This window comes from Nicotiana sylvestris, chromosome 8 (assembly GCF_000393655.2).
Source record: "Nicotiana sylvestris chromosome 8, ASM39365v2, whole genome shotgun sequence".
Taxonomy (NCBI): Eukaryota; Viridiplantae; Streptophyta; class Magnoliopsida; order Solanales; family Solanaceae; genus Nicotiana; species Nicotiana sylvestris.
This window is the reverse complement of record NC_091064.1, coordinates 8631951-8656411: the sequence shown is the minus strand read 5'-3', so window position 1 is coordinate 8656411 and position 24461 is coordinate 8631951. Positions and strand designations below refer to the sequence as shown.

Genomic DNA, 24461 nt, shown 5'->3' with positions numbered 1-24461 from the left:
AGGATCTATATGCGAAGCCTTTCTTGCAAAGAAAACTGCACATTTTTGTTCTTATTATTTTGAGAGTAACGTGCCATGTTCTAGGAATAGGCCCAATAGGCACACAGTCGAATGTGTGAATGATCCATTATATCCACCAATGTTCATATTCAATTAACCAGACCGATGTTCTAAGTATATTAGAAAGAAAAGTTTGAGTGATATGGAGTAGAAGTCAGCTACACTTCATGTGTTGCTAAATTATCCCGAAGTTGTACCATTTCTCAAGTAAGTATTGATTTATTAGTTATAAAAATATAAATTTACTGTGATTACATATTGATGCAACTACTAAAAATATTTGATGCGTCACAGTCACTTCGTGGGTCAATTTGGCCATGATGTTGTATATACGAGATTTGATACGTGGTTCAAACAGTTTGTAAGTTTATCCTAATAATGTTCTAACACTATATAGGTAAATAATGTTTGTAAGTTATGCTAACTTATGAATTTTTTTAACACTATGTAGGTATATAATCCAAATAATAGTGTAAATTAATTTTTGAAAGATATATCTTGGGGACCTGGGCTTCAGGTCACAACAATGTCTAAGTACGTAGTGAATGCTTATAAGTTCCATACATAGGATTGCTCTAAAAATAAAAATAGCAACAACAACGGGATGTGGGTTCAAGGTGGTGATAGCAACCAAGTTGCAGATATTGATTATTATGGTATGGTCAAAGAATAATAGAACTAGAATATACAGGTTGAAATATAAGAAATTGATACTCTTTAGATGCAAGTGCTTTGACCCAAATCCAATAAGAGGTACAAGAGTACACAACCAATACAATATAATTGAGGTTAACATATGAGGGAGTATTGTCGTTATGATCCTTTCATAATTGCACATAACGTTAGGCAAGTATATTATGCTCCTTATCCATTACGGTGGAATAAGTACGATTGGTGGGTTGTAATAAAAACTAAGCATGTAGGTAGGGTGGAAGTCGAGAATGTGTTAGATGATGTATGTCAAAACGATATCTCAAGTGTTCACCAAATAGTGGACGATCAGTTAGAAAATGATATGGAACATCCTGAACGCATATTGGAAGAATTTGATATAAATGAAGTAGCAATTATAGAAAATGAGGACGAAGAATCAACTGATGAAGCTCAAACAAGTGAGGACGAAGAATTCTCGGGCGAGGAACAATACGTCGATAAGGATTAAAAAGTTGGTTTTTTAAAGCACTAAAAAGTTGGGTTTTTAAAGCACTCTCATTTTATAGCTAGTTTCTTATATGTTTCAATTTAAATATATATATTATATTATGCAGATGGCAGGCAAGGGTCAAGGTAACAATGATCCTACTAGTTCTCGGGGTTGAGAAAAGGCTAGGAAGGGAAAGAGGAGGGTAGATAATAATACTCCCTCTTTTCTACCCTCTTCAGAGATGCCTATGTCTTATCCTCCACCACACAGCTATACTGAGATGCCACAACATCACGAGCCCTACACCTTCATCCAGACACCAGGTCTTTCATCACAAGGCCATATGACTATACGTCCAACATACAGTCCAGCTGCCTCACGGCCACGTGGATCGCAACCATCGGTATTGCAGCCATCTATATCACATCCCTATATATCACAGCCACATGGATCACATCTATCCATGTCACAACTACTCGGGTCACAGCCACTCGAGTCACAACCATCAGTATCACAACCACTTGGGTCGCATCCAACTATGTCGCAGTCACAGGGATCGCAACCATCTTCATCAGCGACTCCATCTATTTCAGGCCTTCGCTTGCAAGGTAGTAGATTTGACCCCTACACTGTCCACACATGACTCTGATACACATGCTTTGAACTATAATGGCGAGGAAGAGCATTATGATCAATATGGCAGGATCATCATAGTCCTTGAGGGTGATGGGTAAAAGTTATTTGTTATTTTTGCATCTATTGTTTTGTAAAAATTTTACTAAGATATTAATGTATTTTTATTGTTAAATTGCAGGTTCAAGCCGAGTAACAAGACTACGAGGATAATCACCAATGCCATCAGAAAGCTTTATGATGCCCCTTATACGACTTGGACTGATTTCCCATTCTCGCTGAAGGAGAAAATTTTCAATCAATTTAAGGTATAAATATTATTTTAAGCAGTTTAATAATCTATATTTATGATGTTTCCATATAATATTTAAGTTTTAAAATACAGAGCAAGTGTGTATGGGAAGACCGCTATAGCGCGGAAGTGGCTGCAAATTTTTATCATAAAGCTCGCAAGAGATTGGCGGATGCTTTCTCCGATGCTAGAAAGAAGAACAAGAGGCCTGGCTGGTTACTTTAGAATTTATGGGATGATTTGCAAAGGCAATTTCTTACCTCATAGTTCTTAGAGATGAGCGAAAAAGGAAAGAAAGATCGCCCATCCAAGAAGGGAGGCTCCTTGCACACCGGAGGTGCAATCAGCCTAGGGACAATAAAAAGAAGATTGGTACATAATTGCTTAAATTATTTTACTTTTCTAAGTATATCTATTCTGTTTATTAACTAAATTAATTTGTTTTCAGGAAAAAAAGTTGGGGCGTCCAATGAGCCATGATGAGCTATTCACGGAGACGCATATTGTAAAGAAGAAGAAAGAGACAGATCAAGAAAGGTGGGTCTAGGACCGGGCCTTGAATGCATATGTAAGCTTTTAATTTTCTTTAAATATTATAATTTACTTTTATAAGAATTTTGAGATACTGATTTAATTTAAAATAATATAGGGTTGCTACCAAAGTAACATGGAGGAATTCATTTGTAGTCACCCAGCTGGTGAATTGGGCGAGCCAACCCAACCTTCAGACGAGGATGCTGAAAGAATATGGTTGGAGTCTGTTGGCGGTCCAAAATGGGGGAAGGTATACAGGCTTCCTACTAAAATATTTCATCGCTATAAGTGTGGAATGTAAGGAATAGGGACTTCCTCGCAAGGCGAGAAACTTAATGGGGAGAGTCTCTTCGCTATGCTGGAGATATTGACAAAGCTCACATCCGAGCTAGAAGCAGCCAAAGAAAGAGAAAGGGTCAGAGATGCTCAATTCCTTGGCATGCAAGCTCAGATCAAAACTCTCCTATCTACTGGAGTTTTTCCATTGCCCCGGTCTCATGAGTCATCACCAAAGGGTCGACCTCTACATGATCATTCCTCCCATCCTGCTCGTGATCGTTCCTCCCGTCCTCCCCATGATCGTTCTTCCCGTCCTCCACAAGACCGTTCTCTATACCGTCTTGAAGATGGAAGTTCATCAGACGGTGATAATGATGTTGTAAAAAACATCCCTTGACTTTTGCATACTTTGAACTAGAGAAATAGAACCAGTTTTGAACTTGTTGTAATTAGTTTTAACTTGGTTTTGGATTGTTATGTTCAATTGAACTTTAATTTGTTAGTTTTAAAGTATTTATTGAATGTTTGGTTGTTGTTGGCCCAAGTAAATGTGAAGTTTTGAAGACTGACAAAAGAACTCAGACATGGACCAGGTCCATCTTGTGAAGCACAGTCGTGATCAACCCAAACATGTGAGATGCACGGGAAGGAGATAAATCTAACTTATCGGAAGTAATATCTCCTGATCTGATCGAAAAGGTTGCATATTGGATAAGGAGAGAAAGACTTCTTACACGAAGAGAACACAATTTAGAAAGAGGATAGAGTTAGAGTATGAGATCAACTAGAACTCTTCTACCATAGAAGAGTAGCATATGTATCCCAGTTAATCTCTAATTACTAACCCCTTAAACATCAGTGTTATTCTCTTTTACAGGTAATGCACATAAGCAGAAGTTAAACACGAATTGAGAGAAAAATAGCAAGGCAATTTTGCAAGCAATTTGTCTGTGATTCAAGCGTGCAATCCTGAAGCTACTTGAACCAGATAGAAGAACCAGTTCCAAGTGTCTATCTTTTATTCCAGTTCAATTGTAGTAGGTGATTTTACATTGTACCTTTTAGATTTTATAGAAGCAATTGTATTAGGTACTTAGAGTGTTCAAGTTAGAGTTAAATTGAAGTTGTCGCAACAGTTGAGGTTGTGTACCACAACGGGATTAGAGTTAATCCTAGGTTTACAAAAGAGTTTTTGGCTTAATGATTTTACTAGAAGTTTGGGAAAATCCTACTGAGTAGTAGGTCGTGGTTTTTTTACCTTTTGAGCCAGGTGTTTTTCACGTAAAAATATATGTGTTCTTTATTTTCTTTACTTATTATTCCGCAAACAATAGTAGTTGGAACACCTAGAAGAACCATGTCCTTCTATAATAAAGTTAAGCAAAAATTGGGTACCACACAAATCACCTTCCCTCTTGTGTGGTATTGAAGTATAAAACATCAATTGTTATTAGAGCGGGTTATCCTTGAAGAGGCTAACACCTTAGAAACATATCAAGATGAGTGCACCACCTGAAAACTAAGAAGGGCAATCCACTGCTAGGCCCCCACTCTATAATGGTCAGTACTATACTTGGTGGAAGAATAGGATGAGAAACCACATCATAGGAGAAGACTATGAACTCTGGGATATAGTCATTGATGGTCCCCTGGCTACTACAAAGAAGAATGCTGAAGGAGTGGACGTGCCAAAGACAAGAGTTGACTGCACTGCTGAAGATTTGAAGATATGGGAAAAAAATGCCAAGACCAAGAAATGTCTTGTGTGTGGACTAGGTCCAAACGAGTACAACATGATTCAAAGTTGTACTACTGCTAAGGAGATATGGGATACCTTACAAGTGGCCCATGAAGGAACTCCTCAAGTAAAGAGATCAAGAGGAACACTGTTATATTCTCAATATGAGAATTTCACCATGAAGGAAGGAGAAACTATCTAGGAGATGTACACAAGGTTCACAACACTAACAAATGAACTTAAATCTCTTGGAAGAATTATCCTTGAAGAAGACAAGATTGAGAAAATCTTGACAAGGGTCTTACCAATAAATTGGAAAGCAAAATCACTGTTATTCAGGAATCAAATCACATTGCTACTCTCAAGTTGGATGAACTGATTGAAAATCTCACTGCCTATGGACTGAGAAGGCAAACCATGAAAATGGATGCACCTAAGAAGGAGAGGAGTCTGGCTCTCTAGCCAAAGGTGTAGATCTAGAGGATGATGAAATGTCCATGATCACAAGGGATTTCAAGAAGTACCTGATGAGAGGAAAGGGTTCTTCAAGAGGTAAAACCTTCAACAAACCAAGGGCTCCTGAGAAACAGACCAACGAGGGCTGCTACAAATGTGGCAAGACTGACCACATCATCAAAAATTGTCCTCAATGGGAAATTGAATGGAAGAAGGAAAGGGCCGAAGGAAGGAACAAGAAGAAGGAACTGGTTCAACCCAAGAGGAACAAATGATCAACAAAGGCTATGGTTGCTACTTGGGGAGAAACATCAGATTAGGATTCAGAAGATAAAGCTGGAGATGAACAAGCACTTATGGCCATTGGAGAATCAGATGATGAACAAGAGGTAAGTGTGATTCATCTCAAAGACAAGATTAAATTTTTGTCAAAATAAAGGTTATCTAAATTATTGCTAGACTTCATTGATGAGTCTGAGGTAATAAACAATGAGAAGGAACAACTGTCTAGGGAGTGTGCGATCTTAAAAGCAAATTGCAAAAATCTAGAATCTAGGGCTAGTGAGAGTGATAGTAAAAATACTGAGTTGAAGAACCAGGTTCTTAAACTTGTCACTAGCATCTTAGAACTTAGATCTAAAAATTTAAAACTGAAATTAGGTAGGTAAGAAGAAGGTTGATCACACACATATCACCTTAGAAGAAAATCTAGGAAAAATGAAGGATGAGCTGTACAAGAAATATGAACAAATAAGAGTCTTAAAAGAAAACCTAGGGAAGGTAAAGCATGAACTAGACAGAACTTACAAATGGAATAAGTCTTCTAATGCACTATCTTGGCTACAAGAACACCACAGTAGCAACAAGAGAGGACTTGGCTATGGGACCCCATCACCTAAGTGGGATCCTAAAAGCAAGTACATCACACTTCATGAAAATAAAATCTACTCACACTGTGGCAAGACTAGTCATTAGAAAAGTGAATGTAATGCAAAAGACAAGGCCAGTCAAAAGAACAAAACCTTTGTTCAAGAGTAAAATAGGCTGCCTACTGGATGGGCCAAAAGTGTTTAATTCACCCATTTGCTAATAGAAAGGGACCCAAACTAGTTTAGGTTCCTAAGACTAACCCCTGATTTTGTTTTGCAGGTCCAAGTGAAGGGAAGTAGCCAAATATGGTACATGGATAATGGCTTCCCAAAGCATATGATTGGAAGTAAGAACGAGTTCCTTTCACTTAGGGATCTAAAAGGAGGTAATGTCTCCTTTGGAAATGAGAAGAAAGGTGAGATCATTGGGGTTGGAAAGGTAGGTAAGACAGACTTACATTCCATTGAGAATGTCTACTTGATAGATGGCTTGAAATATAGCCTAATCAGTGTATCACAATTGTGTGACAGAGGTAACCTGGTAGCATTCACCTCTACCAAATGTTTTGTGATAAATCTTACCACTGATAAGATTGTTTTGTAGGAAAAAAGAGTTAACAACATTTACATTGTAGATTTGTCCACTCTTTCAGAAAATGAACTCACTTGCTTGAGTGTGATGGACAATGATCCCCTTCTGTGTCACAAAAGACTTGGTCATGCAAGTCTAAATTAACTCAACAAATTAGTCTCCAAGGACCTAGTTATAGGGTTACCTAATATCAAGTTCAAGGAAGACAAAGTTTGTGAGGCGTGTGCAAGGGAGAAGCAGGTAAGATCATCTTTTAAAAGCAAGAAAATTGTAAGTATAACCAGGATGATGGAACTGGTTCATATGGATCTCTGTGGTCCAATGAGAACATTGAGCAGAGGTGGTAAGAACTATGTGATGTTACTTGTTGATGATTAGTTTAGGTTTACCTAGGTACTGTTTTTAACTTCTATGGATGAAACATTTGACATGTTTACTGCCTTTATTAGAAAAACTCAGAAACAATTAGGTAATCAACTTGCATCAATTAGGTCTGATCATGGAACTGAATTTGAAAATGCTAAGTTTGTTGAATTTTTTGATGAGCATGGTATAGATCATAATTTCTCTGCCCCTAGGACTCCTCAACAAAATAGAGTAGTTGAAAGAAAGAATATGACTCTTGAAGATATGGCTAGGACTATGTTTCTTTCTAGTAAACTGCCCCATAGCTTCTAGGCAGAGGCTATAAATACTGCATGTTACATAATTAATAGATGCATGACTAGACCTCATATAGAGAAGACTCCCTATGAGTTACTTAAAGGGAGAAAACCAAATATATCCCATCTTAGGGCATTTGGATGCAAGTGCTTTATGCACAATAATGGAAAGGACTCCCTAGGTAAGTTTGATCCCAGAAGTGATGAGAAAGTATTCTTGGGATATTCTTCATATAGAAAAGCTTATAAAGTGTATAACAAAAGAACTTTGTGTGTAGAAGAAAGTGTACATGCAGTTTTTGATGAAACTAGCATTCTTTCTGAGAGACAGGAATATGAAGATGAAGCTATTGGGCTGGTAAAAGAATTGAGTGAAGTCACAGCTCAAGCTGAAGATGCACCAAAATAAGGAACATGTGATGGAATAGGTTCTTCCATCCAGGGAAACCAGATAGGGGGAATTGAACAAAGAAGAACTGAAACCAATCCCCTAATGGAACATGTTCATGAGCATGTTCCTCAGCAACAGAACATGGGAGAAACATCAGAATCTATGTGCTTTTGATGCTTTCTTATCTCTTATTGAAATTGTTGAGGCTTTGTAGGATGTAGATTGGGTAAATACAATGCAAGATGAACTTAATCAGTTTGAGAGAAGTCAAGTTTGACATCTAGTTCCAAGACCCAAGGACAGATCAGTAATTGGCACTAAATGGTCTTCAGAAACAAGTTTGATGAGGAGGGCATAGATTCTGATGAGACCTTTGCTCCAGTTGCAAGACTGGAGGCAATAAGACTCCTCATAGCCTTTGCAGCACACATGGAATTCAATCTTCATCATATGGATGCCAAAAGTGCCTTCCTGAATGGCTACCTAAAAGAAGAAGTGTTTGTCAAACAACATCTAGGGTTTGAGGGCAAGGAGTGTCCAGAACATGTGTACAAATTAGACAAGACTCTCTATGGACTCAAGCAGGCTCCTAGATCATGGTATGAACGACTGTCCAAATTTCTGCTTGAACATGGCTATAAGAGAGGTAAAATTGACAGTATTCTATTCCTGAAGGAAAAAGATAAGGATCTACTTGTAGTACAACTATATGTTGATGACATAATTTTTGGGGCAACCACTGACAAACTGAGTAAGGACTTTGCCAAATTAATGGGGAGTAAGTTTGAAGTGAGTATGATGGGTGAACTTAACTTTTTCTTAGGCTTATAGATCAAACAAAACCCAAATGGAACCATGATCCATCAGTAGAAATATGAAAAAGAGTTAATTAAGAAGTTCAAAATGGATGAATCAAAGGAAATAGACACACCCATTGCAATAGCTACTAAATTAGACATAGATGGACCTGGTTCATCTGTTGATCAGAAGTTGTATAGGGGTATGATTGGCTCGCTTTTGTATCTTACTGCTAGCAGACTTGACATAGTTTTCAGTGTAGGGCTGTGTGCTTGTTTTCAGGCAAATCCTAAGGAATCTCACTTGACTGTTGTCAAGAGGATACTGAGATATTTGAAAGTCACTACTGATCTTTGTCTTTGGTATCCTAAAGGTAGTAACTTTAATCTAGTGGGATATGCTGATGTTGATTATGCAGGTTTCCTTATGGATAAGAAGAGCACCTTAGCTATGACTCATTTTCTTGGTTCATGTCTTGTATCATGGGCCACTAAAAAGTAGAATTCAGTGGTCTTATCCACCGCTAAGGCTGAATATATTGATGTTGCCTCTTGTTGTGCTCAATTGCTGTGGGTCAAACAATAACTGATAGATTTTGGCATTGAATTTGGTTGCATTCCTATTTTTTGTGATAACACTAGTGCTATAAGTATGACAAAGAACCCAGTTCATCATAAGAGGACTAAGCACATAGATGTTAGACATCACTTCTTAAGGAACAACTATGAGAAAGGATTCATTACCATAGAATTTTGTGCTACTAATAAACAAATTGCTGACATCTTTACTAAAGCACTAAGTAGAGAAAGTTTTGAAAGGAACATGTTAGAATTAGGGATTATTAAGATCACCTAATGGGATCAGCTCAGAAAGCACAATGAAAAAAAATGGCTAGGAAATCTGGAACTTGTGTAAATATCTAGATTAATTTTTACTCAGCTTCATACTCTAAATAGTATACTCCTGTGACATGTGTTAATATGACTCACTGATCTCTAATAAAATTTTCTCTATTGTGGTAAATTGAGGCATGATCAAGAGAATTTTAAATAAAGAACCTGGTTCATCAGTATTGGTTCATCTGAATGCCAAGGTATGTTTTCTATACGCTGCACAATTAGAAATATAAATAATTAAATCATGAGCAGAGTTCTACCATTGTCCAACACATTAGAAAATCCTATCCATTTGTTTTAAACCAGTTCCATCCTCGTTAGAATTCTCACCACAAAAATGCCTAAAATCTAGGAAAGCCTAACCGTTCATTCAACCTGTAATTTTAGGTTGATTAGACCTCTAATTGACTGCTAAAGCTATTGTTATCCATTAAATGGACCTCTCTCTTTAAATACCCATTATTACCTTCTGCCACCCTCATTATATTAAACCGTCAAAAATCCTTTTTCATTCCAAATTGTTTTCTTCTCTAAAAGCCTAATTCCCAAACTCTTTCAAGTCATCAGCTACAATGTCGAACCCTCAAGATAACTCAGGGACTCCTCCACCACCATCCCCTTCTGGTTCTTCCACACCTTCTCCACCCAGTACAAACCCCCAGCCTAAAAAAAGACGTATTAAAATGCTAGCACAAAAAACTGTAGCCTCAGGTGCATTGTCAAAGAAATTAAACGCACAATTGAAGGTTTCCCAAGCCCAAGATTCTGAGAACTCAGACGATTCATTCAAATCTGCGAGTGAAGGGGAAGGACCTGGGTCGTCTGACTCTGAAAAGGCACAAAACCCCCTTTTCTGAGATAAGTTTTGCTTTGGCTAAAAATCTAGAAAATAAGTTTGTTTTGGTTAGACCTGTTAGGGATGTAGAAATGCCTGAATTTGGAAGGAGTGGAGGTAAAAAGAAAATTGTAAAAGAAAAAGAGAGAGAGGGTGAATGTGGTGATGTGAGGGGAAAAGGAAAAGGAGTGGCTGATTCCTCGCCCACTTCTGAATAGCATGTACCAGCTATTTGTGGGGTTGCACAGGAAACTATGGAAGAAAGTGGAAAGAAGTCAGGGGGAAGTGGTTCTGGGGAGGCTCCTGAAGGTTTGGTTAATCTAAGTTCACAGGCAGATGAACCTGGTTCATCTATTGAGGAGACCCTAGCAGACCTTATAAAGAAAGTAGGTGTTAGTTATGATCCAAAGAAAAGGAAAACTCCAACACCAAAAGCCCTCAGTGCTGCTAAACTTTCCAAGAAACAAAAGGCTTCCTCTCTAACAACTACTCAAACTCCCTTGCCAAAGGGAAGAGCCACAAGAAGCAGGGTGAAACAGAGTGAGAAAGACCTACAGAAGGTTTTGGCTGAAAGTAAGAATAAGATGATGGATAAAAGAAAAGATAAGGTTGTAGAGTCCTCAGAAGCTGTTGATGTTGAGGAGATGGAACAGGTTCATCAGGAGGACCATACAACAATGGAGGTTAAGACCCCCAAGCCCAAAAAGTTCAAGACTTCCTCTAAGAAGTCTTCATCCGTGTCTAAGGCTGATGAACCTTCATTGGCCAAGAGGACAAGGTTTGCAGTGAAAAGCAAACAAGTTAGAATTTTTAAAGATGAGGAATGGAGTGGCGAAGAAGAAAGTGAGTCTGATGGTGAACAAGACAAGCTAGCCAAGTTTGGCAAAAGGAAAATTTTGAAGGGAAGATTGTTGAAAGATTTGATGGAACCAGGAATGGTTCGTTTGGTTGACACCCTAGCTGCTCAGGGCTGGAAGGACATGGTCATTCCTTCAGATGGATGGGAGATTGGCCAGAAATGAAATCATTGAATTCATGGCGAATACTGAGGTCAAAGATGACAGAGTTACAAGCAAAATCAAAGGAGTTCAAGTGACATTTGATGCAGAGAAGCTGAGAGAGATTCTAGACATACCTGCTGAGGGATATGATGACTACACCAGACAGAGATGGCCAAGTCCAGATTCCCTTCCTCCTGCCCTTGAAATCATTAAGAGATTTTATGATGTTAAAGAAGTGAATGAGACCAAGTTTGTGCACAAGAGTGAGATGAAGCCATAACACAAAGTCATTTTTGAGTTTGTCAACAAGTGCCTACTACCCAGGCAGGAGGGCATATTGCAAATTATATGGACTTAGTTCTGATGGAGTGCCTTGAAAGTGGAAGGCAAATTAACTGGCATGCATTCATCATCAAGCTACTGGACAGGGTTATCAATGGCTCCAAGGCTCATGCCACCCCCTATGGCTTTATTTTGACTACGGTTCTAGATAGGTGCAATGTGCCTCTGAAGAAATGGGAAATGGCCATAAGCAAGGATTACTTTGGCATTAATACTTTGCTTGCTTGTGACTATTTAGTCAATGCCTTTCCAAATGAACCTGGTTCATCCAAGAAGACAACTATCAACAGTAAAGTCAGGGCTCTTGTTTAGAAAAGTGAGGCCAAGGATGCTGAGATAGTTAGGCTGAAGGCTCGCTTAGCAGAGGTTGAATCTGAGAGGGATGCTCTCAGAACTGAGCTTACCAAGGAAAAGGAGAAGAATGATGGGATTCTTCATAATATGCTGAATTTTCTCCAAACCCAAAACTAACCCTCTAGCTCCCCCAAGCCTTAGGAATTCTAGCCTTCATCTCTTGAACCTGTCTAGTACCTTTAGTGACCCGGATTAGGGATTTTTCTTTCTTTTTGCTCATTCTTTGAATATTTTTACTTTCTGGTTATGGATAGTGGTAGCAGCATATCTTCTATCAATGGTATCTACTATTTTTGCTCTTGTTGAATGTTAATATTTTCTTGATATTTTAAATATGTTTGCTTGATTACTGATGATTAATCCATGCCCCAATGGCCATGAGTACTTATTAAAAATCTAGGACTCACACTTTGTTTATGCAACTTTTCGATGATGTCAAAAGGGGGAAGAGATATTGTGCTTGACATATTCTGAATAAGTGATATTTATAACCCAATTAACCTGGTCCTTGATGATAAGTACATTTTTCTAAACTTTGTATTGATGATTAAGTTGAGTTCTTACAGGGTCTAAGTGAGTAAAAAAGTACAGAGTTTGTCATCATCAAAAAGGGAGAATTTGTTGGCCCAAGTAAATGTGAAGTTTTGAAGACTGACAAAAGAACTCAAACATGGACCAGGTCCATATTGTGAAGCACAGTCGTGATCAACCCAAACTTCTGAGATGCACGTGAAGGATATAAATCTAACTTATCAGAAGTAATATCTCCTGATCTGATCGAAAAGGTTGCATATTGGATAAGGAGAGAAAGACTCCTTACACGAAGAGAACACAGAAAGAGAATAGAGTTAGAGTATGAGATCAACTAGAACTCTTCTACCATAGAAGAGTAGCATCTGTATCACAGTCAATCTCTAATTACTAACCCCTTAAACATCAATGTTGTTCTCTTTTACAGGTAATGCGTATAAGCAGAAGTTAAACGTGAATTGAGAGCAAAATAGCAAGCCAATTTTGCAAGCAATTTATGTGTGATCCAAGCATGCAATCCTGAAGCTACTTGAACCAGTTCCAAGTGTCTATCTTTTATTCTAGTTCAATTGTAGTAGGTGATTTTACATTGTACCTTTCAGCTTTTATAGAAGCAATTGTATTAGGTACTTAGAGTGTTTAAGTTAGAGTTAACTTGAAGTTGTCGCAACAGTTGAGGCTGTGTGCAACAACGGGATAAGAGTTAATCCTAGGTTTACAAAAGAGTTTTTGTAAATGCAGTTTTTGGCTCAGTGATTTTAGTGGAAGTTTGGGGAAAATCCTACGGAGTAGTAGGTCATGGTTCTTTCACCTTTTGAGCCATGTGTTTTCCACGTAAAAATCTCTATGTTTTTTTATTTTCTTTACTTATTATTCCGCAAGCAGTAGTAGTTGAAATACATAGAAGAACCATGTCCTTCTATAATCAAGTTAAGCGAAAACTGGGTACCACACAAATCACCCCCCCCCCTCTTGTGTGGTATTGAAGTATAAAACATCAGTTGTTGTTGTGTTGTGTTGTTGTATTGGTATGCTGGTAGGTGGTGTAGTTACCAAAACAAGTATTTTATGCCAAAATTAAAGCCAGAAAAAAAAAATCAAAGTTGGTTGGTTTTTAATAAATAAAAAAATAATTGCATATTACCGACCAAAGTTGGTCGGTATTTATTAAAAAAATTAATTAACTATTATTGACCAAAGTTGGTCAGTTAATGAACAATGAATTCCCATAATTCAACATTACCGACCAACTTTGGTCGGTATGTTACCTGCATTGTTGAGGTTACCGACCAACGTTGGTCGATAATGTTAAATTTTAATTATTTTATAAAAATATTTATTTTTAGTTACCGACCAAAGTTGGTCGGTTTTTTTTTTAATTTTAACAATTAATAAAAAAAATTAAATACAATTATTTATCTTTGGTCGGTAAAATTAAATTAATAAAATATGTTTTCGACCAAAGTTGGTCGGTAAATCTATTAATTCTTCAGATAGTCGTTTTAATATACCGACCAATGTTGGTCGGTATATTAAAACGACCATCAAAATATAGTCCAAGCGTATTTGGCCGCATTTTGGTCGGTAATTGGCCATAACCGACCAAAGTTGGTCGATTTTTTTGGTCGGTATTTAGCGGATTAGTAGTGTAAGTTAATTTCATCGAATGCTGCATAAATCTGGGATATACTGGGATATATCTTAATCTTATGTATGGTTCATACAAGTTGGGCATTTAATGCCTTCATTCATTTGGATACCTAACTTTTATTACTGGCCTGACCTAAATTTAATATATTATTTAGTAGCTTACCCACTCTCCTTTCGCTTTGACTCTCCTTATATATCTTCAGAACAAATGCTTTCCATGTATATTGATACTGCAGACAATGGGTGCCATTGACCTATTCCTTTAATAAGTAGCTTAAAATAGAGCGTATTTACTCTGATTTTACTGACTTTGAATTCTGAATATAATATGTCTATATATATATATATATATATATATATATAGCGTATTATATAATACACTATACTACACTTAGTATATATAATAGATCTGTGTTGAATATATATATATATATATATATATATAGCATATTTACTCTGATTTTACTGACTTTGAATTCTGATAGGCCGAGTCAATAAATGGGTGAGTCAATTAATCCGCCTAAAAGTTACTTGGGCTGAGATGGGCTGAGTCAGTATGGGATAAATGTGGAACATAGCCCAATTCGCCCAACTCTTATCAAGCTTTAATTAATATATATTATTTTCTTATGAATTATTTTATTATCAAATATAAATTTTTTCTTCTTTTGTTATGGTCATATATAGTATATCAAGTAAAAAAATGTTTTAAAGATATTTTAACAAAATTACTCATGAATCACAATTTGGGCTTAAACTAGCCAAACTTTAGATGGATTAAGATAAGTTAGGTTAAAATGGGCTGAGTTCAAGAAATAAGCGGGTCAATGACCAGCCCAACCTTGAACGGGTTGGGCAAATTATATAGGTTTGGACTCAAATTGCCACTCCAAATATTAAATATTATCCATTACTTATGGGAGAAATTCAAAAATAGCCAGATTTACAAGTAGTCGTTCAAAAATAGCACAGTTTCAAAAGTAATTGAAATTTAGCCACTTTTCATGTAAAGATAAATCTGAACGAAAACGCTGTTCAAAATCCAGAAAAATACACTAGCATAATATACTGAAGTTCCAGTATATTATACTGGAACTCAATTCTAATATAATGGAGTTCCAGTATAATATACCGGTCCAGCATAATATATTGGAGTTTGGAGCACCGGTGCTCCAGTCTCCACTATATTATACTGGAGCCAGCAAAGTATACCGGTCCAGCATAATATGCTAGAAGTTCATACACAGGTGCACCGAACTCCAGTATATTATGCTGGACCGGTCTCTGTTGCCGCAAAATAATAGCTATTTTTCATTAACTTGATAAATGCTGGATATTTTTAAATGACCAATTCTTGGCTAAACCGTGCTATTTTTACATTACCTAATAACATGCATTTGTACAATGTATGTCATTCGTTAAGGCACGTACTCATCTCGATGAGGCTGCGATCTTCTCCCAATGATTGTTTTGTATGTTTACTTCTATCAAATTAATTACTCGTGTTTTGCTATATTTTCTTGGTTTTTTACTCGCTCGTTTGTCTTTTGACAAAAATAAGACCAGCATAAATTATACTTCGTTTATATGTAGTAGTGTAAACGAAGTGTAGTAAACTAGGGCAGTATGCATTGCCGAAGACATATGGACAATAAATCTATTTTCTGGTGCCGCATGAACATTGTGAAACTTTGCAAAAAAAAAAAAATTGTTGGTAAAATGACACTGTATAGCCTGTTTACCTTGAAAATGATAATTACAATTATATTTTATTTGTGGTTCTAAAAATACGTGATTTATCTTAATACTAGTTATTAGACAGTAAATGCTAAGTGTAAGTAGAGGAAATGAGAAATGCAAGCCAATAGAGTCACACGGCCGGGCCTCGAGCTGGCTGAAGCAGGGCCTCGAGGTCTAGCTGGGCTAATAGCGATGAACGATTGATGAAGAATTAATGATAATGAGGGTCTCAAAGATGGCCTTTTGCGGTTAATAATGAGCAATAAATGAAGAACAATAAATGAACAATGGATGAACAATGTAAGAATAAGCAATAACTGCGTAGAACAATTGTTTAAGTAGAGAGCAGAGAATGTTGTATTGTATTCAATATGTCGTGTAATAATCTGAGAGTTTACAAAATAACAAGGGTCCCGTTTATATAGGAGGGGTAAATCTCAATACAACACATGGCTAATAAATGACGAAGAAATGCTACTAGTACATATGTATAATGGCTCAGTACGGATTTGTAATACTCCTACAGACTCTGTCAGTCCTCATCGTATGCCCTCGGGGGTTTCCCGCCTTTCCATAACGGACATCGACTTTCATACTACCTCGAGTTACATCATGGTGAATCTTCGACGTACCCTACCGAGGCGAGTGCTTCGAGGACGGGCCTTGGACCGTGCTTTGATCCCACCAAGGTCGAGCTTGAGCTGTCACAGAAGCCTTAAATTGGTTTTCCCTGATTTCGACCGCATACAGATAGTCCCCGCATTTCTTAGAATAGGATGATATGAAATAACTCTGACCTCGATTTTCTCAAGCCTCTCATGATGACGTCATACTTGTGACGTAAGTGTTCGAGGTGATTGAAACATCCCGTCGGTTTGTCTCCCTAGAAGCATTGAATACACCGCCGGTTCATTTTCCCAAAAGCGGTGATTGAGCCGCTGATCCATTTCCCCAAAAGCATTAATTGCGTCGTTGATATGTTTCCCCAAAGGCATTGATTGCGCTGTCGGTTACGTTACTGCCTCTCTATAAATGGGGTATTTTTTGAGTCAAGACTCCACTCAATCTTTCTCCAACAGCCTTTAGCCCTTTTCTTCTCTACATCCTTCTCCTAACTCCTGCTTTTATGGTTCAAACCCATGACCGTAAGGTCACACGGCAGCGGTTTTGTCAGTTATGCCATGGCTCTTTTTCAGAGCTTTTTCCCATTGAGTGGGATTATGCTGGGTTGTTGTTGTTGTTGTTGTTGCTGTAGTTGTTCCGAAATAATGAGAGAGATGCCTCAAATTCTTTCCGCATCAGAAGATATATGGACTGTAAACTGTTGTTCATCTCTCTTAACTTCAACTTGGTGTGGCGCTTCACCCCTTTTGCTTTCCATAGAGTAAGATGGAGCCATCTACTAACTTTTGCATCCCACACCAGTGCAATATCTCAAGAAGTGGCTTCACAATAGTAGTGCTGACGAGACCCATACTCGCCAAGTTTTCCACTAGGTCACAATTTCCCTTGCTTGCTAAAAGCTTTTGCTCTTTGATAGGCTATAGCCTCTTCCTCATCTATTGCTGCTTCGAAGGAGGTTCTCGAAGACAACGCTCTGCAGATCTGAATGAGGTCCTCGAGGAAACGGTTCGCGAAGATGTCGTTCCCAAGGATATACCCTCGAATAGTAGACTAGGCTTTTCAGTTGTTGTCCTCGAATAAGGACCCTTCGTGGATCTTTGTAATCGTCTTTTATTAATATAAGAGTTTCTTTATTTTGCCTTCAATTTGGGTTGAACTCCATTTCGCTTTTGTTTGTGAGAAATCCAAATGCATGACTTTATCGATCGGTCTGAATATTGGACCCGGTCATAATAACCCTTAGGTTTTTAATTGGTTAACATTACATTCCTCGGAGCTTTCTGCTATCCCTTAGACTAAGCCTGGACTAATTTGATGCGAACTTAGGTCTCCGGGACCTTTGTGCCCGGATTGAGCAAGAGTGGGGCCTCGGTTTTTGAAATAAAGGCTATCCCCTTTTAGGCCTCCTTTACAAATAATCCCCGAGCGAGAATTTGCTCGAACTCGGGCAACCCACAATTGAGCAAAAATTTGTTCAAACTTAAAGTAAAGATAGCCTTGAGGCCTTATAAATAGTCCCTGAGTGAGAACCTTCTCGGACTTGGGTAGCCCGTGGACTAAATAATTGAGTGAGTGTTCGCTCGAACTCGAGAGAAAAAAGTAGCCCTGAGGCTTTATACATTGTCCTCAAACGAGAACTGGCTCGAACTCGGGTAAACCGGGGCTAAATAATCGAGCGTGCGTTCGCTCGAACTCGAGAGAAAAAGGTAGCCCTGAGGCTTTATACGTAGTCTCTGAACGAGAACTGGCTCGAACTCGGGTAGCCCGGGGGCTAAATAATCGAGTGTGCGTTTGCTCGAACTCGAGAGAAAAAAGTAGCCCTGAGGCTTTTTACATAGTCCCCGAGCGAGAACTGGCTTGAACTCGGGTAGCTCGGGGGCTATATAATCGAGCGTGCATTTGCTCGAACTCGGGAGAAAAAAGTAGACCTGAGGCTTTATAAATAGTCCCCAAGCGAGAACTGGCGAGAACTCGGGTAGTCCGGGGGCTAAATAATCGAGTGAATGACTACTCGAGCCAAACTCATAGATTGTTCTCAATAGTTTCTGACAATCCGATTCCCGATGCTTTGGTTCTGATGCCAACATTATGACGTAAGCGGTTGAAGTGACTGAAAGGTTTCTTTGGCGCGATTCTCAAAATCATTAATTGTAGGCGGCCAACGTTCGTCCTTCTAGCTTCCTCCGCATGTTCAAACGATATTTATAAATAGACAAAACCTCATAACTTTGTCGATATTACTCCCTTAGTGCTTCCAAGATTTCATTTAGCCACTTTCAGTTTCCTTGAACTCTTTCTTTTCTTTTATAATGACAATTTCCATTTTCTCGGATCCTTCGTTTTAAAAATGGCAAAGACCTCTAAAACTGTTCCTGAAAAAGAAAAAACTTCATCGTCTTCTCGTACTACTAAAGGTAAACCGGTAGTATCTCCTAATATTGATGAGTGTACTGCAGGGCCTTGTGATACATTTTCTGATTTCAAAGTTGAAAACCCCTCCTCTGTTCCGGGGAGATGCGAACCCATGTCTCGATATATCAGTGTAATAACTGAAATTGAGAAGGTGAAGGCCGACAGCCGTTGGGGGAAGACGGTGCACGTAGAGATTCCTTCATGAGGAGAAGACATAACCAAGCACAAGGCTGGTTTCCTTAATGTATACACATATCCTTTCACCTTAGGCCTGGTAGAAACCTCTTTACCATCGATAGATCTAGTGATCCTTGACTTCTGCAGCCACTATCAGGTGACACTTGGGCAATTCTATCCGTCATTTTAGCGTATTGTTTATATGATTAGGTATTTCTCAAACATGATTGAGGTGATACATTTTACCCTCGACCATCTAATTAGACTGTATAGCCCCTGTCTTTACCGAGGCGGCCTGATTAAGTTGAAACATCGATCCCTGAAGCCCTTTTTTGCTAGCATTGATGAAGACAAGGATGAGGGGTGCATGACCGCTTTGTAAGAGTCAGGACCTCGGACCTGATCCCTGCTGAGAGAATGCCATTCCCCGAAAAATGGAATATAAATCGTAAGTAAACATACTTCACTGATCGGATACCTTTTCTTGACTTTTAATTAACTTTCTTCGATGATACAGCTGACGAGTGGTACCCCGGTGCTGTCAATGATCTTGCAGGTTGTATTTAACGACTTGATTCGATCTGCCCATATGCTAAGCGCGTGTGGCATGATCTGGCTAAGAACCGTTGGGAGACCAAAAATCATTGTGAGTCTTTATCTCAGTTCATACCTGAGCTCTTTAGAGAAGATATCTCTCGCTAGTATTCTCACCCTTTGTGCCTATACAGGCCTTGGAGAGGCCGTTTTGATGAGGGAACCCCTGCCTAGGGAAGTTGATACTTCAAAGCCTGCCAAGGAGAAAAAGAGAAAGAAGAAATCATCGGTCGGGTTTCCAAAGCCAAAAAAGGCTAAAGTTCAAAAGCCCGAGGCCGATTCAGTGGCCTTAACTCAGGGGGCTGCCGAAAGTTTTTGTTCCAACGGCGAAGAGAGTGATGACTGCCCGCTGGTACTTAGGGGGAGAAGAAGTGATGCTACCTCGAAATATATTGGGCTGAAGGTGACTGAGCCGGAGGTCACTGGAACCGAGGCCGCCGAGGTGGTCCCGACCTGACCTGAGGGATTTGTTCAAGAGGGCTTAGATAAAGACCCTGGACCGACCAACGACCAAAACACATCACGTGCTGAGGGGCAACTGGTTGACGAACTCAAAAACTAATGATGAAGCCCTTCGTATGAGGGAGAAGGCCCCCGTCGACCCAGTCGAAGTGATAAACGTAGATGAGCCTCTACCAGGCCCATCGTTCTCTCCTGGACAAATACGGGATGCCCAAGATATGAAAACCCCTGTAATGAGGGCATCCCCTAGGGAGAATAGTATTTTTGAAGGATATTTTGCTGGGGTTGAGGAAGACCCCGATATCGACGCCTTATTGATCTTTGAAGAGGCCGAGAAGCTTCGACAGCTGGTAATCTTAATTCGACTGCTGTGTTTTGAGTTTTGATTTTTGCTTTTCCGACTCTCTCCTTTTGTGTTTTCAGTCCTTAAAGCTCTCCAATCAAGCCTTTTCCAAGTCACAAGCAGAGTTGGCTCGTTGTGAGGATGAACTTAGGAAGCTCGTCTCTGAATTGGATTAACTTAAGGCCCTTCATGCCCAAAAGGAGGGGAAGTTAGGTGACCTTCGAGCTCATTTGGAGAGGATATCTCAAAAGCGAGCCGATCTTGATGAGCAGGTAATACTACCTTTATTTTATTGATTTGTCCAATTGAGCGTTTGATACCTTAATTTGACTTTTGAGCTTAAGCAAAAAGATGATTTAATGCGAGAGGAGCTTAGTGTTAGAGATACCGAAATCCTTGGGTTGAAGCAGCGCATGGATGAGATGTCTTCTGATAAGGAAACTCTTCGATAGAAGCTGACCTTGGTTGAGTGCCAACTTCAAGGGGCGAGGGGAGAAAACCTTAAGTACAAAGATCTCCATTCTGAACTGGTTTCTAAGCCATCTGCATCTAAGTCCGAGGCCGCTGAGCTCATGTCCTCATATAAAAAAGATGATGCTGCGACAAATGCTCGAGCCAGGAAGATATTCGAAGAAGCCGAACTTAAACTATCTCGAGCCTTGGAATATGCCTGATTAAGATCTAAGAGACAAGCCCTCGGGGATGCATATGCAAGGGGCATCGATTTGCCTGTTGAGATCGAGAGGGTAAAGGCCCTAGAGGAAGAATCAGCAACTCTATTTTCTTCTGATGATGGCTTAGCCAGCGATTCGACTAGTGGCTTGGAAGATGATGAAGACGAAGGTGAAGTACTCGAGGGGGAGGAGGTCGTCTTCCGAGGCCATTGAAGGCACCACTTCCGAGGGGGCTCCGTCTGGTTAAGCAACCTTGGTGGTAGATTAGGTTTTCCTTTATTCCTTTTTTGTGCAGGGGCTCCTAGCGTGAGCCGTGTAAATATGACTTTGTGAAACCTGTTCATATATATATATATATATATGTATGTATATGTGTGTGTGTGTGTGGATTTTGCTTTTCGTCAGTTCTTGTTTTCCTTTTGCCTTTTTGGAATAAATTTCGATGCTTGTTGATAGCCAGTTCGATGTGTTGGACTTATATTGTAAACCCCTCAGGTTTTCATGCTTGATGAGTAGTTGATAATAGTTGACCATTCGGTATTCAATCCTTGAGTCAAATTTTGACTCGGGTTCATCGATCCTTAGGTTTTCAACATATCGGCCCTTTGGCTCTTTTAAGCTGGCCCTTAGGCTCTTACATATTTTCCCTTAGGATCTTACGCATTGGCCCTTAGGCTCTTGATAGATCTTAAATACTCTTGCCTTGTGTTTTGATGATCTAACAAACTTACTGATAAGAACCAGATAGGGAACCTGACCTACTTGGATTGCTGCAAACTTAAACGGATTCCAGCTAAGGATGAACTGCTACAAATTCAAGAGCTAGGAACCAATCAAGGACCTGGTGCTCTTGTGGTTCCTATGTAGTAGTACAAAGTCATGTGGACACAACTGGAACTGAAGTGACTAACAACACTGTTTCTGCTGCACTGCAATACACTGTTAGCCCACTCACTCTCTAACCAAACAAAGCACTCACATCACCTCAAGTGATGTGATCAAGATGTACCCGATGAAGCTTCATACAAAGACATCACTGGAAGGTTTCTATTTCTTATTCAAGCTTTTGCAAAAATAGAAAAGTCATCATCCTCTCAAGCTTGAAGAACAAGGTTGAACGCCACTATGGACCAGTTCCTAAAAGATTGATTGTTGTTGTCCTAGTTGAATCGTAACCTTGTTATTGTACTTACTATATCTCCTAAAATGCTTACTTAGAAGCATACTGATTATGAGTCCTCTTGTAAATCCTCAAACTCATTGAGTTTAGGTTGTGACTAGATTTAGTCATAAAGAAAAGTTTTTGTAATTGTAGAATTGCAAAGTGGCTTGGGGTGATAGCACCACAAATTAGAAAAAGCCTTTGTAACTAGGATAGTCACAAAGTGGCTTGTGGTAAAGGTATCACAAGTTAGTTGAGTAAATCATTTGCAATCGGAAATATTGTAAAGTGGCTTGTAATAGGTAAGATTACAAGTTAGTAAAGTTAAAAGCCTACAAGTGTAGGTCGTGGTTTTTTTATCCCCTTGTGTGGGATTTTTCCACGTAAAAATCCTCTGCCTCATTTACTGCTTTACTAAGTGCTCTCAGCAGAAACTTGTAGAGGACCAGGTACTCTAAGACTTGGTGGACCCATACAAATTATCAATTGGTATCACAGCAGGCTCCTCCTATCAAGTTAACACCTAGGAAGGATCCTCATGACGGCTCCACTAAATCTTGAAGAAGGTCAATCCATATACCACCCACACAAGTTTGATGGAAAATGCTATTGGTGGTGGAAATCTAGAATGCATGATTTCATCATGGCTGAAGATTACGAGCTTTGGGATATTATATGCGATGGTCCGTTTGTTCCAATCAAGACCAGCGGAGAATACACTGAAGCAAACAAGAAAGCATTGAAGAAGAATGCTTGTGCCAAGAATATTCTGGTATATGGTTTGGAACCTAATGAGTACGACAGAATCTCTACATGCGACACTACTAAGGAAATATGGGAGGCTTTGCAAATAGCTTATGATTGAACTATACAAGTAAAACAATATAAATCTAATACTGACCATAGTTCTACAATTGCAGTTGAAGGCGTGGAGACTGGATATGTCTCAACGCTTGCTTTGATGGGGGTAATCAGACAATGATGAAGACAATGGAAATGAAGAGGTAAACTTCATGGATGTTCAGAAAAATCTGAAATCCTACTCTCCAAAAAAACTCGTGTGTTTAACTGATGTTTTAATTACTGCATTTTGTAGTCTTGCGGAGGAAAGGGATTCCTTGTTCTTAAAACTAGAAGAATCTGAACATACTAGGAAAAACTTAGTGGCTATAATTACTAATCAAAAGAATGCCATAGAAACTCTTAGAAAAGAAAAGAGTGATCTCTTGGCAGAAGTTGCTGACCAAAGGGAACAAATAGTAGAGCCCTTGACTAAGTCAAAACCTGAAAACCTTGAAAGAGGAAAGGAGATAGTTAGTGAGGAATATATTAGGCTTGAATATGAGGTGAAGGCCTTGAGATGTAGGATGAGCGCTGAAATTGAGAAAACCGAGCTCCTCCAAGCCAATCTAGAAAAAGTAATGAATGACCTTGAAAAGTCTCTAAAGTGGACCTGGTCCGTAGAGGCTACCACTCCCCTAATCATTAATGATAGTGAAAAAGGGCAGAGAGCAGTGTTTTCAAGGAAAAAGGATCCTTACAACCCTCACAGTAAGAGCGCCACTGCATCCGATAACTGGCCTCAGATCCAATGTGGGAACACTAGCACTCTAAGGAAGGTGTCCAGGCCAAAAATCAATCAGTACCAAAAGATAATGTGGTTGCTGAAACTGTGATCACAAAAGAGGGACCAGGTTCCACTCATAGAAAACGCACATTACCTGCATGGACTAAAAGAGCTCTTATTCATTCTCTTGGTTACTACAAGGGACCCAAACTTGTTTGGGTTCCTAAAAATAAATCCTAAAATTCTTGTGCATGTGTGGATGTTCGAAACACATGACTGGGAACACCACAAACTTTCTTTCACTAAAAGCCCTGCAAGGAGGGAGTGTATCTTTTGACAATGGCAAAAAGGGGTACATTCTTGGAGTTGGAAAAGTTGGGAAGTCACTCACTCACTCTGTTGAAAATGTGTACTATGTCAATGGACTTAAGTACAGTCTCCTGAGTGCCTCTCAAATTTGCGATAAGGGAAACAAGGTGGAGTTCTTGTCCAAAATATGTACAGTCACTGACCTTGTGACTGGTGAAATAGTCCTGGTGGCCAAAAGATACGAGAACATCTATGTTGCTGATTTCGAATCTTTACAGAGTGGTGATCTGAGTTATCTGAAAGCAGTTGATGATGATGCTCAACTATGGCACAGAAGACT

At 39.0% G+C, this 24461-nt stretch overlaps 2 protein-coding genes across 2 annotated transcripts; both read left to right on the top strand.

Annotated features, from left to right (window-relative positions):
• Nucleotides 1-5171: 5171 nt before the first annotated feature.
• On the top strand, nt 5172-7668 carry LOC138874655 (uncharacterized). The gene is made up of 5 exons (XM_070153428.1): nt 5172-5387; nt 5457-5525; nt 5797-5916; nt 6286-6444; nt 7591-7668. Exons 1-5 carry the CDS (start codon nt 5172-5174, stop codon nt 7666-7668), a joined length of 642 nt encoding a protein of 213 aa, XP_070009529.1.
• A 2765-nt stretch (nt 7669-10433) lies between these two features.
• On the top strand, nt 10434-11201 carry LOC138874654 (uncharacterized). Its single transcript, XM_070153427.1, has one exon. The coding sequence runs from the start codon at nt 10434-10436 to the stop codon at nt 11199-11201; it is 768 nt and encodes a 255-aa protein (XP_070009528.1).
• Nucleotides 11202-24461: the final 13260 nt, after the last annotated feature.

Bases quoted from the DNA above. Each gene is read 5' to 3' on its own strand.
- LOC138874655 (XM_070153428.1), top strand. From the start codon at position 5,172: ATGTCCATGATCACAAGGGATTTCAAGAAGTACCTGATGAGAGGAAAG. The intron at 5,917-6,285 runs GTAAAGCATGAA...TTTGTTTTGCAG, and splicing joins TAAAAGAAAACCTAGGGAAG to GTCCAAGTGAAGGGAAGTAG. The intron at 6,445-7,590 runs GTAGGTAAGACA...TCTGAGAGACAG, and splicing joins AGATCATTGGGGTTGGAAAG to GAATATGAAGATGAAGCTAT.
- LOC138874654 (XM_070153427.1), top strand. From the start codon at position 10,434: ATGGAAGAAAGTGGAAAGAAGTCAGGGGGAAGTGGTTCTGGGGAGGCT.